Source organism: Callospermophilus lateralis, chromosome 10, assembly GCF_048772815.1.
Source record: "Callospermophilus lateralis isolate mCalLat2 chromosome 10, mCalLat2.hap1, whole genome shotgun sequence".
NCBI lineage: Eukaryota > Metazoa > Chordata > Mammalia > Rodentia > Sciuridae > Callospermophilus > Callospermophilus lateralis.
The window spans coordinates 118,581,995-118,596,391 of record NC_135314.1 but is presented as its reverse complement, the minus strand read 5'-3'; the positions used below and the strand labels follow the sequence as shown (position 1 = coordinate 118,596,391).

The 14,397-nt window shown below is 33.3% G+C and overlaps 1 protein-coding gene across 1 annotated transcript in view; it reads right to left on the bottom strand.

The window, feature by feature from the left end:
• The window catches only part of Xrn1 (5'-3' exoribonuclease 1), a 115,119-nt gene that overhangs the window by 51,792 nt on the left and 48,930 nt on the right, over positions 1–14,397 (bottom strand). Inside the window, exons 20-25 of the mRNA XM_076867577.1 lie at positions 13,073–13,204; positions 9,384–9,546; positions 7,194–7,307; positions 5,139–5,237; positions 2,306–2,421; positions 1,671–1,817 (exon numbers count right to left, since the gene is read on the bottom strand). Of these exons, the coding sequence (XP_076723692.1) occupies positions 1,671–1,817; positions 2,306–2,421; positions 5,139–5,237; positions 7,194–7,307; positions 9,384–9,546; positions 13,073–13,204 (771 nt within the window). The remainder of the gene's footprint in view (positions 1–1,670; positions 1,818–2,305; positions 2,422–5,138; positions 5,238–7,193; positions 7,308–9,383; positions 9,547–13,072; positions 13,205–14,397) is intronic.

Here is a 14,397-nt window from a genome sequence, read left to right as displayed (position 1 = left end):
GCACAGTTTAGGACTGAATTATTTATATAAATTTACATAATAAGCAAATAATAAAGCATCAGAGAAAATATGTATAAGAAAGGAATATAATCATAATACTCCACAAGGTCCAGCTGTGAATATTTATTTTATCATAATCAAATAAACCTTAAATATATATTTAACTAAAAAATGTGATAAAACCCTAACAAGAGGAGGAGTATGTCTGTGGGGATGTGAGGAAATGGGGAAGACCTAAAGCTCAATTAAAAGTATCTCAAAATAGATGAATGGCAGGTCATGGTGTCACACATCTATACTCCCAGCAACTCAGGAGGCTGAGGCAGCAGGATCGTAAGCTCAAAGCCAGCCTCAGTAACTTAATAAGGCCCTAGGCAACTTAGTAAGATTCTGTCTCAAAAGATAAAACAGGTTGGGGATGTGCCTCAGTGGTTAAGTGCCCCTGGGATAAATCCCTGTACCCAAACAAAAAACAAACAAGCAAAGAAAAATCAAATTAGATGAATGGGTATGTGAAGTTGAAAAAAAAAAAAAAAGATGTTTAAACATGGACCTTTTGATGCAATATGAAAGTAAATAGAAGAAACAATCTAAATTTTTGGATGGAAGCAGAGAATTGAGCCCCCATTCTCCATCAAAAAATATAGAATGTGTTGTGGGTATGTTGGTGCACACTTGTAATTCCAGCATCTCTGGAAGCAAAGGATTCCAAGTTTGAGGCCAGTCTCAGCAACTTAGTGAGGCCCTAAACAATTTAGTGAGACCTAGCTCAAAAAAACCAAAACAAAACAATACAATAAAAAGGGCTGGGGATGTAGCTTAGGGGTTAAGCATCCTTAGGTTAAATCCCAGGGGGAAAAAAGAAAAGAAAAAAAAAATATATGTAAATAATGTGACTTTATTTGGAAACAAGGATTTTATAGAGGCAATCAAATTAAAGTGGAATTATTAGGGTGGGCTCTAATCCAATAAATAGGTGTCCTTATAAAGGGGGAAATGTAGACACACATATAGGGAGAACGGTCACCTTACGATGGAGGATTGGAGAAATTTATCTATAAGCCCTACTGCCTTTAGAAGAACTACTGCTCTGTTGATATCTTGATTCTGGTCACCAGAACTGTGAGACAATAAGATCATGTTGTTTAAGACACTCAGTTTATGATACTTTGTTAGGGGAGTCCTAGAAATTCTCAAATATAAGAGCTCCTCGATAAGGGCAGAAACCAGGGGAACAATGAAAAGAACATTAAATTGTGAGAAGAGGGCATATTTCCTGTAAATCTTAGTCACTAAGTAACTCAGTTAACATTTACTAAAGAAAATGTTACCATGTTTACAAAAGGAATGTTAACACAAATGTGATGCTGCATATTTTTCTAAAGAATTATTTCTAAAACTGGTATAAGGCAAGACAAAATAAATAGTATGTTCCTAAGTTTCTGGCTATCTATTGGAATCTTTTGTTTTGATACTGGCATCTGAACCCAGGGGCACCTTATGACTAAACTACAGCCGTCAGCCCTTTTTATTTATTTTGAAACAGCAGCTCGATAAGTTGCTGAGGTTAGCCTTGAACCTGTGATCCTGGAGCCTCAGCCTCCCTACATGCTGGGTTTATAAGTGTGTGCCACTGTGCCCTGCCCAGTAGAATCTTGCCAGACACTTACCTCTCTAAGTACTCAGCAAGAAGTTGTTCTGCTGCAGATGAGTACATCCATTCACTTCCAACTTTCTTAGTATATCCAGGTACCTCTTCATTTTTTTTGTTGAATTTGAGATTTAAACCCACATTTGCTTTATGGTCTCCATGAGGACTAAATTTAAACCATACACACAAACATACATACAAATTTTAAAAACTTGTTCAAGCAGTGAAATGTTTTCCTTTCTACTCTGTTTTTATGTTCTGTATTTTAATTATGGTTATTTTCAATTAGCAGTAATTGAAAAACTAGAGGAAAGGCTTCAAAACCTAAATCAACAAATTATGTAAATAAATTATGTAGTTATAGAGGATAATGAAATAAAATGCAAGGAAATTTATTATTGAGGTTCCACACACACCCTCTGATACCTTTTTTCAAGGTTCAATTTGTTAGCTGCTAAAAATAAAAGCTATCTTTTCAACCATCTAAAACATGCCGTTCAAGTAAAAGATCATCATCAGAGGAAGTGATACACAATTTCAAAAGAAAATCCACAGCAATTAAGAAGAAAATAAATAATATTGAAATACTAGGCATTTAATCTTTATCATTTATTTTTCTGCCACTTTAAGTACATTTTTCTAACAAAAACTTACTTTCTCCTAGATCCTCTTCCAATAAAAATACTTCCTGTAAACCTTGAAACAAGGTATCCACTCACTCCAAGGCGACTGGCCAACACATATCCTGGGTTGTACTTTATAGAATATTTCTTTAAATATAAAAACAAAAAGGTCAATTATGTAAACACAAATTTACATTAAATATTATTTCTTTACCTTTAAAATTTGGAGATAATCAAGACATCACTAACCATTGGATTGTGGCAATATAAGGATTCTCATTTAGATCCATTTCCCCTTTTTTTTGAAAGGAACTGAAGGCAGAATTTTTCTGCTCCTCTCTTTTTCTCCTTAAAGAACAGAATTCCCAAGGATGGATGAAAGGGGGAGGAAATATACAGTTTGTGAAACTGTCTTAAGAAATAAAACTCTACTGTAAGTACTAAATGGCAAACTCCTCAGGCAAGAATTTTTTATAAACTTATTTTTATATTCCAAGCAGGGCTGAGTAAAGTACCATGGACAAAATGAGGCCTTAATAACTATCATGCTGAATTAAAACATAAGTATGTCATCAAAATAATTACAATTGAGCAAAATTAAAATATTTTTCATACATGGATATAAGTAATATTCTTTTCCCCTAAATACTTACCAAAGTAATAAGTATGTATAGTCTCATAATTAATAAAGTCAATGAAAATAAATCTAAATTTGTATAGGAGAGAAACCATAAAAATTGTCAAATTAACAAAAAGAAGTAACTGTAGCACATGCCTATAATCCAAGTGACTCCAGCGGTAAAGGCAGGAGGATAGCAAGTTTGAGGCCAGACTTGGCAATTTAGCGAGACCCCATCTCAAAATAAAAAATAAAAAGGACTGGGAATTTAGCTCGTGATTTTGCAGCCCTGTGTTCAATCCCCAGTACCATAAAACCAAACAACCCCAGCCCCCAAACAGATAATCTAATTTTTAACCAGGATCAAGTAATTTGCAAATCCAGTACCAACTATCATATACTCCTATATATATTATATAATGTATACAGAAATAACACATTAATTTTTATACATATATTAATTATATGAATAGCTTATATTCTCAATTTATGCACATATCTGATATGAATATAAGGAAATTTTACTACCAACAAAAACCAAATATCTAGAGATTGGTGAGGAATTAAATGAGCCACCATTATTTTACTGATCATATTTACAATGACACCCCCACAAACACCACCAATGAATAATTGTTTTTGAGGGTCTGGAATATGAAGTTATTAGTAAGTTTTGTAAATATGTTAGTAAAGAATGTAACATGTTTTTTTTTTCCATAAAGTACACCATTAGATTTGGAATAATACAAATCAAGTATGTATTCCAGAATAGTTTGAGTATTTACAAGTTGTACCACTTTTGTAATAAGCATTTGGAAATATGTCATGGAACACTGAGTTATAATAATTGGATGGGCTACTAGTACTTAATGCCCAGAGGCCAAAGGTGTCAACTGTCCTTTCATATACAGAAGAGTCCTATTTACATAATTACCCCCCCACCCCACATAATTGTCTTGCTCCAAATACCAACAGTACTCCTTTTGAGAAATGCTGAACTAGGCTATAATTAAACATTAATTAAAATTATCACAACCCACAGATTATAAAAAATTATATATAGCTGAAGAGGTTGGGGTAGAGAAAGATGGAGGATTGAATAAAAATTAAAAGAAAGCATGTAACAGGAAGTGTACTGGAGCAGGTATCCTGACCAGCACTCTATGCTACAAGTGGGTAGGCTCTTCTGGATCTGGAAGCCAGGGATGAAGAAATGCAGGTTCTTCCAACATCACCAACTCCCAGAATAAAATTCCAGTTTTTCTGTCTGATGAGCCACTTTGATGGTTTCCTGATTATACTGTCTATATTTCTTAAGTAGATACCTGATGGTAAGATTTTTTTTTTTTCCTGATGAATAGGGACATCTCTGCTTTCTATATATAAAGTTTCCTCATGGTGTGCTGATTCTTAATGTCTTAAATTGACTTCACAGGATATAAAGCCCTGGATTTTATCAAATAACAGCAAAAGTAGCAAAAGCTGGTTGATGGTGAATTAATTTCAGTCAAGTTAATTATTGGGTCATTAATAAAAACAAATGATAGCTATCAGACACTTCACCCTATTTTTTTAAAAAATATTTTTTTAGTTTTAGTTTACACAATACCTTTATTTTATTTGTTTATTTATATGTGGTGCTGAGGATCGAACCCAGGGCCTCGCACGTGCTAGGCGAGCACTTTACTGCTGAGCCACAACCCCGGCCCCAACTTCCCCCTATATTTACAGGGTAAAAGAAGACCAGTAAACATTTTTGGAGGAAAAGTCCTAAAAAAAGTTGCAGTGAATTTAAATTCAGTTTCCCAATATTCTCTAGGATTGAGACTGTCTATTTTAGCTGAGTAAAGATAAAGAACCTTCATAGAAAGGCCATTGGCCACTATAACTAAAAATGTGGGCTTTGAATTACTATAAATTAATAAGGGGATTTCAATGACTTTTTTCCCTTGAAGATTTACATGAGGGCTGGGGGTATAGCTCCCTGGCAGAGCACATGTCTAGCATGCATGAGGTCCTGGGTTCCATCCCCAGCACTGCTAAGAAAAAAAAAAAATATATTTTTTCAGTGCTAGGGTTCAAACCCAGAGACTTGCACATGCTAGATTTACATGAATTTTTAAGGACAGATTTCATATTTATTCTTAAAATATTTGAAATAAATTTTAAAAAGGTGGCAACAGTGTTCTAACATTTTAAAAGTTCAGTGATATTCTAAAGAAGCAACATGAACTACTATACTCACATGCTGGTTCTGTATTAGAGCATCAAGGTTGGGCTCACAGGGAATGCTGAAAACCACACGAATCCTACCTTCTGTAATAACATCACCTGAATCTTGAACCTACAGGAAAAAATAGAAACAACACCACAATATGTTTTAGTTTCTTTCATTACATTTTTCTACTTATCTGAATGGTATTATTTCTAAAATATGCTATGACAATAAAATAGTGGAAATCCTCCTGGAATTTTTAAGTGGATGTGATAATATTTTGAGTCCTTTTATTCTTTCTTTAATAGCTGTTAATCATTCTTTTTCAAATTAACTTATTTGGAAATTATTTCAAAGAACAAAAAAATTACTAAAATGAAAATAGTATGAAGAACACTTACAAACATTGGCCCAGACTCATTTATTAACATTATAACAAAAATGGCTTTAACACTTGTGTACTGTGTACATTTACATACATGCAATATATTTCTGGTTCTGTATACATCATTTTTGCATTCATCTGTTTTTGTAAACAACATACTCCTTAACCTCTAAATATTTCAGTGTCTAGTTCCAAAGAAGTAAGTTTTATTACAAAACCACAATAGTCATTAAATATATAAATTTAATACTTTTATAAATATTATTTTATCTAAGCCAGTGTTAATATTCCATTTTGTCAGCTGACTTAATGATGACCTATATGGAATTCTGTTCTCCCTCTTTTACAGGATCCAGGCTAGGATCAGACATAGCATTTAATTGTTTCTTTAGCATTCTTTATCTGGAATATATCCAGGACTTTTCTTTGTTTTTCATAATACTGACATTTTGAAAAATAAAATTTATTCTTTCCTCTTGACTCTGCTTTAAGAAAGAAAAAAAGCTCCTTATTTTGGATTTGTTTGATGCTTCTTTGCAATTAAGTTACAGCCAGAATATTGTATAGGTGATATGTCTTTCTTCAGGTGTCATATATGGAGGTACACAAGGTTTACCTGTCTCTCACTTGATATCAACATTGATCATACTATCAACATGCCACTCAGTTTCTTCACTGAACAATTTGTTTTGTTTCTCTTGCACTTAATAAACTGTCTATGGAGAGAAACTTTTTTAACCATGCAAATACCTGTTCCTGATAAAAATTCTCCCTACCTTTAACTTCCAAGGTTGTTACTCAAAATGTTTTTACTCAAAATGTTTTTCCAACACTCACACTCTCTTCCATTTACTTTAGACATGATATGGTAACAAGAGCACTTCTCTTTCCCATTTATTTTTTATTGTTATTGAGGTGTCATGAATTCCCATTTCCCACCAGTGATTAATTCATTACTGTGTATAATTATTTTGGTTCTCTGTCCCAGACTTGGCCTGTGGGAGCCCCTTTAGGCTGGTTCCTGTGTTTACATGACATGCTTCCATTGTTCTTTTGAGCACTTCTTACTTTCTGGCATAACAAGGTATTCCAGATACACATCCTGTGTCTTCCCTGCCCCACACTTAGAATCCACTATTTCACTGAGAAGCACTGATGTTCCCTTTTTTTGGGATATGGTATTACAGGTCAAGATCTGGTTGTTACATTGCTAATAGGTGGCTTTGCTTATTATTATTTTGAACAAAGCTAAAAATTTATGCATGTATGATTACACATGCATACACACATATTTTAGAAATCAAGAATTCACACTGCATCTCCAAATTTGTCTTCATACATTCTTTCTCTCATTCCGTATTTGCAGTACTTTTTCCCCTCAAAACATCAATATACATAGAAATCATTGAATAACCCTATAATATATCTAATATAATCTCATAATTGTTTCATTGATGTCACCACAATAAAAAACCATTTAAAAAAAAGATCAGGATTTGAATTCTTCATTGCCACCTACTGACCCTAAACTTCTCAAGACTAAAGATTCGTATTCAAATACTGAGTTCATAACTTACACAAATGAATTCTTTATTTTTTCCCTTTGTGTCACATTTTTGCCCCTAAATAAAGACAAGTTAAATAACTCTATGAATTTGAAAGCAGGCAAAAATTTAATTAGTAGCAAATGTGAAACTAACTTCTCCAGTGCAGCCATAATATGGAGTTCCCAGCATAAATACCACACTTCTAGGAGGAAACAAATCATCCAGTGTTTTGATATTGGAGAATCGAGAATCAAAAGCTCGGATGTCCTACATAAAATGAAATATAAAAGTAAATCATCACAGTCAAAATTTCTATAGTTACACGTCATTATTTTTCTTATAAGATTATGTTTATGCTGTCTGCTAAATGTCAAATGTGAAGATTTTCTACATAACAATATTAGAATCTGTAACTTATCGACTGGATATACACCAGGCACTCTTCTAGGTACTTCACACATTTATTTAGTTCATTTAATTCTCAATGCTACCCTCTGTGGCAGAGACTATTATTAACCTTACTGTACAGATGAAGAAAGGATGGCACAGAAGGGACGAACCTTGCTGGATCTATGATAAAGGTTAATTTGTAAATTAGGCAAGTAAGAGAATAGAACATTTATAACAATATACTATAGTAAAGGTTAGGTGAATGTGGTCTCTTTCAAAATATCTTGTATTGTTCTCATCTTTCTTCTTGTGATGATAAAATGCTTAGATGATGAGATGAAGTGTGCTCAATGACTAAGCATTCAAAACACACTGTAGCCATAACTTTTGTAGTTTGAGGTGCAACAGCAAAGCTAACACAGACTTATTTTTCTGTCTTCACAATTTTATAGACAGAAGATTCATTTTTACTATAATTTAGCAACTTTAGCATTTGCTTTTTTACCTTTCTTATGTTGAGAACTTTACTTTTTCACTTAAAGAAAGCACTTTAGGGGGCTGAGGATGTGGCTCAAGTGGTAGCGCACTCGCCTAGCATGCGTAAGGCACTGGGTTTGATTCTCAGCAACACATAAAAACAAAAATAAAGATATTGTGTCCATCTAAAAAACTGAAAAATAAATATTAAAAAGAAAAAAACAAAAAAGAAAGCACTTTAGGGGGCTGGGATTGTGGCTCAGTGGCAGAACGCTTGCCTCACACATGTGAGGCACTGGGTTCAATCCTCAGCACCACATAAAAATAAACAAAATAAAGATATTGCATCCGTCTATAACTAAAAAATATTAAAAAAAAGGAAGCACTTTATGGCTTCTCTTTGGCACATACTAATGGTCTTCTTCACTACTATTACATTTTGGGGTCATTGTTAAGAAAAATAAAAGTTATTGCACTATAATACTGCAATAGGTGATCTGATGACAGAAATGTCTATTAGTGACTAATGGATAGGTAGCATATTCAGCATAAATATGCTGGATAAAGGGGTGATTCACATCCCCAGGTGGGACAATATAAAATTCCATCATATTACTCAGAATAGTGGCCAATTTAAAACATATGAATTATTTAATCCTGGCATTTCCATTTAATATATTTTAAAAAATTTTTAGTTGTAGATGGACACAATATCTTATTTTATTTATTTCTTTTCATATGGTGCTGAGGATCAAACCCAGTGCTTCACACATGCTAGGCAAGTGCTCTACCACTGAGCTACAACCCCAGCCCTCCGTTTAATATTTTTAGACTCTGGCTGATTGACGGTAACTGAAACTGTAGAAAGCAAAACTTTGGATAAGCAGGGACTACTACATTTAAATTTTTTCTCTCTTACCATGTCTAAGAATATAAACAGAAAAATAAATGCATTTTATGTTCATTTGTTTATTTAAGGTAAATATTTTTGAAGAAAACACACCTGAACTGCAAGGGTAAAAATTAATGCTGTAATTTTCTTTTAGAGATTAAGTCCTTAAAAAATACCCCAAAGAAGCCGGCATGGTAGTGCCTGTCTTTAATCAGCAACTCAGGAGGCTAAGAAGATAATCGCATGCTTGAGGTCATCCTCAGCAACTTAGCAAGACCCTGTCTCAAAATAAAAAACAAAAGCTCTGGGGATGTAGCTCAGTGGTAGAGCGCCCTGACTCAACCTCCAATACTGAAAACAAACTAAAAAGTCCAAAAGACAAGTTTCCACAGTGTACAGTGAGTGTCTGAGCATGAAATACTTTTCTACAGATTAATGTACTTTGCAAATTATATTAAAGAATAACCTCTACTATATATTGTTGAGTTAGCCTATTGATAAATAAATATTAATGTCAAGTCTTTTTTATACAATGTATAATATAATATACATTAAGATGAAACTAAAACTTGATGAACACCTACCTTGACAATAGTCTGATAAACAAAAGGAAGAACTTGTTTTGACCACTGTTTTTCTAGACGAACTTCACCATTTTGACTTATTTGATATTTACGGCCTGTGAGTAACTGAGCATACACAACTGCAGATGTTTCATTTATTATTATTCCTTTTCTTCTCAGGTAACTAAAAGAAAGAATTAAAAAGACATATACCTATGTATAAGTACGTATATAGTCTAAGATGATAATCGTTCGAAACTACCAACTCATAATCAAATGTTTAAATAAACTTCAATAAATATGCTAGCATTTCTGCATGCCTAACTAAGTTAATGCAGTATTTATTTTAGTCTATGGATACTTCTTCCACTGTCTATGCGGTTAAATGAGAAATGAGAGAGTCATAAGAAACTCCTGTGTTTTACATTCTCTAGGATGGCTGTATTTACAACACAGGAAAACAAGTGTTGGTGAGAATATGGAGAAACTGGAATACTTGTACACTGTGGATGGAAATGTAAAGTGGTACAGTTGCTATGGAAAACAGTTTGACAGCACCTCAAAAAAGTAAACACAGAATTGCCTTAGAACCCAGTAATTCTCACTCCAGTCAGAATGCCAATTATCAAGAATACAAGTAACAATAAAAGTTGGTGAGGGTATGGGGAAAACGGTACACTCATACACTGCTGGTGGGACTGCAAATTGGTACAGCCATTCTGGAAAGCAGTATGAAGTTCCTCAGAAAACTTGGAATGGAACCAACATTTGACTTATTTATTCCACTCCTCAGCATATACCCAAAGGATTTAAAGTCAGTATACTACAGAGACATAACTACATCGATGTTCATACAGCTCAATTCACAATAGCTAAGCTATGGAATCAACCTAGACGCCCTTTAACAGATGAATCAATAAAGAAAATGTAGTACATATACACAACGGACTATTACTCAGCCATAAGGAAGAATCAAATTATGGCATTTGCAGGTAAATGGTTGGAGCTAGAGAATATCATGTTAAGTGAAGTAAGCCAATCCCCCAAAACCAAAGGCTGAATGTTTTCTCTGATATGTGGATACTGATTCATAATAGGTGTCAGGGAGGAAAAGTGGGGTTCACCTAATTGGACGGGGGGAATGGCGGGGGAAGAAAATGGGAAAGACAGTAGAATCAACTGGACATAACTTTTCTATGTTCATATATGAATACACAACCATTGTAACTCCACATCATATACAGCCACAAGAGTGGGAAGTTGTACTCCACCCATATATGTCAAAATATACTGTGTTACGTATAACTAAAAAAAGAATTAAAAAAAAAACCCCAAACCCATAAATTCTATGTCTAAGTGTATACTCCCTAAAACTGAAAACAGGTATTCAACAAATACTGGTAAACAAATGTGCATAGTAGTACTATTCAAAAGAGGAAAAAACCTAAATGTTCACCAATAAATGGATAAATCTATACAAAAAGGTGCTAAGCCTATACAATGGAATATTATTCATTCAGCCACAACCAGAAACAAACACCAATAAATGTGACAATGTGTATGAACTTCAGAAACATGCTTAGTGAAAGAAATCAGACATAAAAGGTCACATATTATACGATTCTATTTATATAAAACATCCATAATTATTAAATTCATAGAGAGAGATTAGTTTACGTCCATCAGTCGGGTCTTTTCCATCTAAAGCAAGGGTATGCAAATGACAGCAATGGACCAAACCCAGAATGCCTTCTGCTTTTTAAAACAAACCTTTACTGGAACATAGTTATCAATTACATACTGTGTATGGCTACTTTTGTGCTATAATGGCAGAGTAGAGTAGATGTGACACACATCATAAAGTCTATAAGGCCTGAAATATTTACTACCTGGCCTTAATGGAAAAGTTTGTAGGTCCCTGATCTAGAACATTTAATGGATATTTTCTTATCTCTTTTCCATTTTTTCCATTTAAAATAATCAGGCAGATTCTATAAACTCCGACTATACTCTTATTTCTTTGTGCTACTGTACTATTTGCTGGGAGTTTCTCAGCATTTTTTTTAGTTCACTAATTTAAGTTCTAGTATATTCATATTATTATTCAGACCATCTACTGAGCTCCATATAATAATCATATTATTGAATTTTATGTATGACTACACATAAATATATGCATTATATACTATATATCATATAACATACATACTATATAATATTATTATATATACTATATAGTATATAACAATATATTCTTACATATATATTTTCATAATAGTTTCTCTAAGGTAAGAATTGTTCTGAAGTAAGTCACATCATCTTAGCCAGAAATACAAGTTATCTAACAAATTTCTGAAGTGGAAATTTCTTAAAAATTCATCTGTTTCTCTCATTCCATATCTGCATGTACCTAAATCAATTATCATGCTGTAGTTTGACCAAAAAATCACATGTTAATATCTATCCCCATCCACCCACTGTAAGATTCATGAGTGTTTTTGTACGTTTTTATTCATTGTTGTATCCACAGTGCCTACTACTAACCCCTAGCAGTATTGATACTCAAATATCAATATGTTGACTATATGAAAAATTGACTAAACTCTTTATCTGAAGTATATGGATAAGTTTCTTTTTTTTTTCCAATTAAAAGACTCTTGACCAAAACAATATTCATTCAAACAATTACTAAGTACCTACGTACTAGCCAAAAAATTAGAATAAAGTGGTCAAAAAAGCAGATATGTTCTACCCTTACAGAGCATACTCATTTAAGGTATCTAAGGAGAGACTTATTAACACATAGTTTATTATGATTTTATTTATGTGAAAATAAGAAAATTCAGAAGATATACCTTATGGTAGGATTATATAATTTATATTCTTGAGAGGTGAAAATATATTCTACCTTTATCTCTTGAGATCTGTGTTTATATGCTTTAATGCTGAATGGTCTGTTACATTTTTCCTGTGTACTCATCTTTGAGTAAGGGCATTAAGCAAATTATTAGCTCCTGAATTATAGGGGAGAAGTATCCTTGAATTCCCCCCAGATTTATTAATGGATTTTCCTACAGATTAATCTGATGTATATACATTTATAACACAATTTCTTGTGCTGCTGCTGGTCTCAATTATTCTGTTTTGGTTTTGAGATCTCCAGTGTTTCGATAAAGAGGTGTTGTAGGGTGGGATCATAAGACACAAAGCACTGTAGTGACCTAGAAAATCAGCACTGCAAGGATGGCCAGGTTCTCAGTCTGGTTAGAAGTTACAGGATGCATTTCTAAACTGTGTAAGGATGTGGTAGAGGGAGAAGGGAGGAATAGGGAGAGAATGAATATGAGGAACAAAGAGGATCTTCCTTCTGATTTTTATTACTTACACATGGCCAAGAAATTCAATGGTCTTATGGTTAATGGAAATAGCACTAAAATTTAGGCAACATATTAAGTTATTTCTAGCATTAAGTGATGATATCATTTCATTTTTTCCCTTATTTCATTAAGTATTTTAGTGACAAACTGGTGAAGGCTATAACTGCTGTAAACCAGATATTATTTTAAACTACGGCTCACTGTTTTCTTTAGAACATAAGATGAAGACGGTAAGTGTTCAGAATAACTACTATGGTAAGTGGAAATAAGTTAGAGAATGAATACATTTAAAATTCTAGTTCTAGTACATTAAATTCTTTTTACAACACTTACTGTTCTGAAATTCCTTGTACTTCTTTTGTCCAGTTAGATTGTTCTTTGTCTCCAAGATGGATTACTTTAGATGGTGGCACAGTCCTTCCCAAATAAAGCTTCTGTGTTCCTGGAGGTTCTTCTAAGTAAAACCTTAAAAATTAAAATACAAAGTATTTAATGCCAAATTTATGCTTTAATATAGAGTTCTAGCAGTATGAATGTCCAAAGTGAAAAAATTTCTATATAGTACAATAGCAGGGAAAAAAAAAGGCTTTTTTGAAACTGTAACATATATTATAGAATAAGGACTTCTAAAAAATTCAAAGCTGGGTGCAGATGCATGTGCCTTGTAGTCCCTCAGGAAGCTGAAACAGGAGGAGACCCCATGTAGGAAATCGAACTATGCAACAAAACAAGACCTCATCTCATTAAAAAAACAAAACAAATGCATTTATAGTCACTTCAAGAAAAATTAAATATGTAGGTATAAATATAACAAAACATGTACAAGACTTGTATAATAAAAAACTAAAACACTGATGAAAGAAGTCAACGATTTAAATAAAGAAATATATGTTCATGGATTAGAAGACTCAATATTGTAAAGATGTCAAATCTCCTCAAACTGATTTATAGGTTTAACAAAATTTCTAAAAATATCCCTCCAAGATTATTTATAGACATATAATAATTTATTCTAAAATTTATACAGAAAGGCAAAGAACCTAGAATAATTAAAATAATTTTGAAAAAGAAAAATAAGGTCAAGAAATCACTTTACCTGATGTTAAGACTTTTCTATATAATAATCAAGATAGTGTGGTACATACTTTAAAATAGACTAAAATATACCAATGGAATAGAGAGCCCAGGAAAGTTGCATACAAATATACTCAACTTTTTGTTTCAGTACTGGGGATTGAACTCAAGGGTGCTTAACTACTGAGCCACATCCCCAGTCCTTTTTATTTTGAGTCAGAGTCTTGCCAAATTGCTGAGGACCTCACTAAGTTGCTAAGGCTAGCTTTGAACTTGTAATCCTCCTGCCTCAGCCTCCTGAACCGCTGGAATGAACTACTTTTTTGCAGTACTGAAGATTGAATCCAGGACCTCACATATGTTAGAGAAGTAGTAAGCATATTCCCACCCTTTTTCATTTTTTAAATTCTGAGACAGAGTCTTATTAGGTTATCCAGGCTGACTCTGACCTTGCAATTCTCCTGCTTCAGCCACCTGAGTACCCAGGCTCTAGGTGATTTTTCACAAAGATGCAAAAGCAGTCCGGTGGAGGAAGAATAGATTTTTTACCAAATGCCTGCAGCAACTGAATATTCATAGGCAAA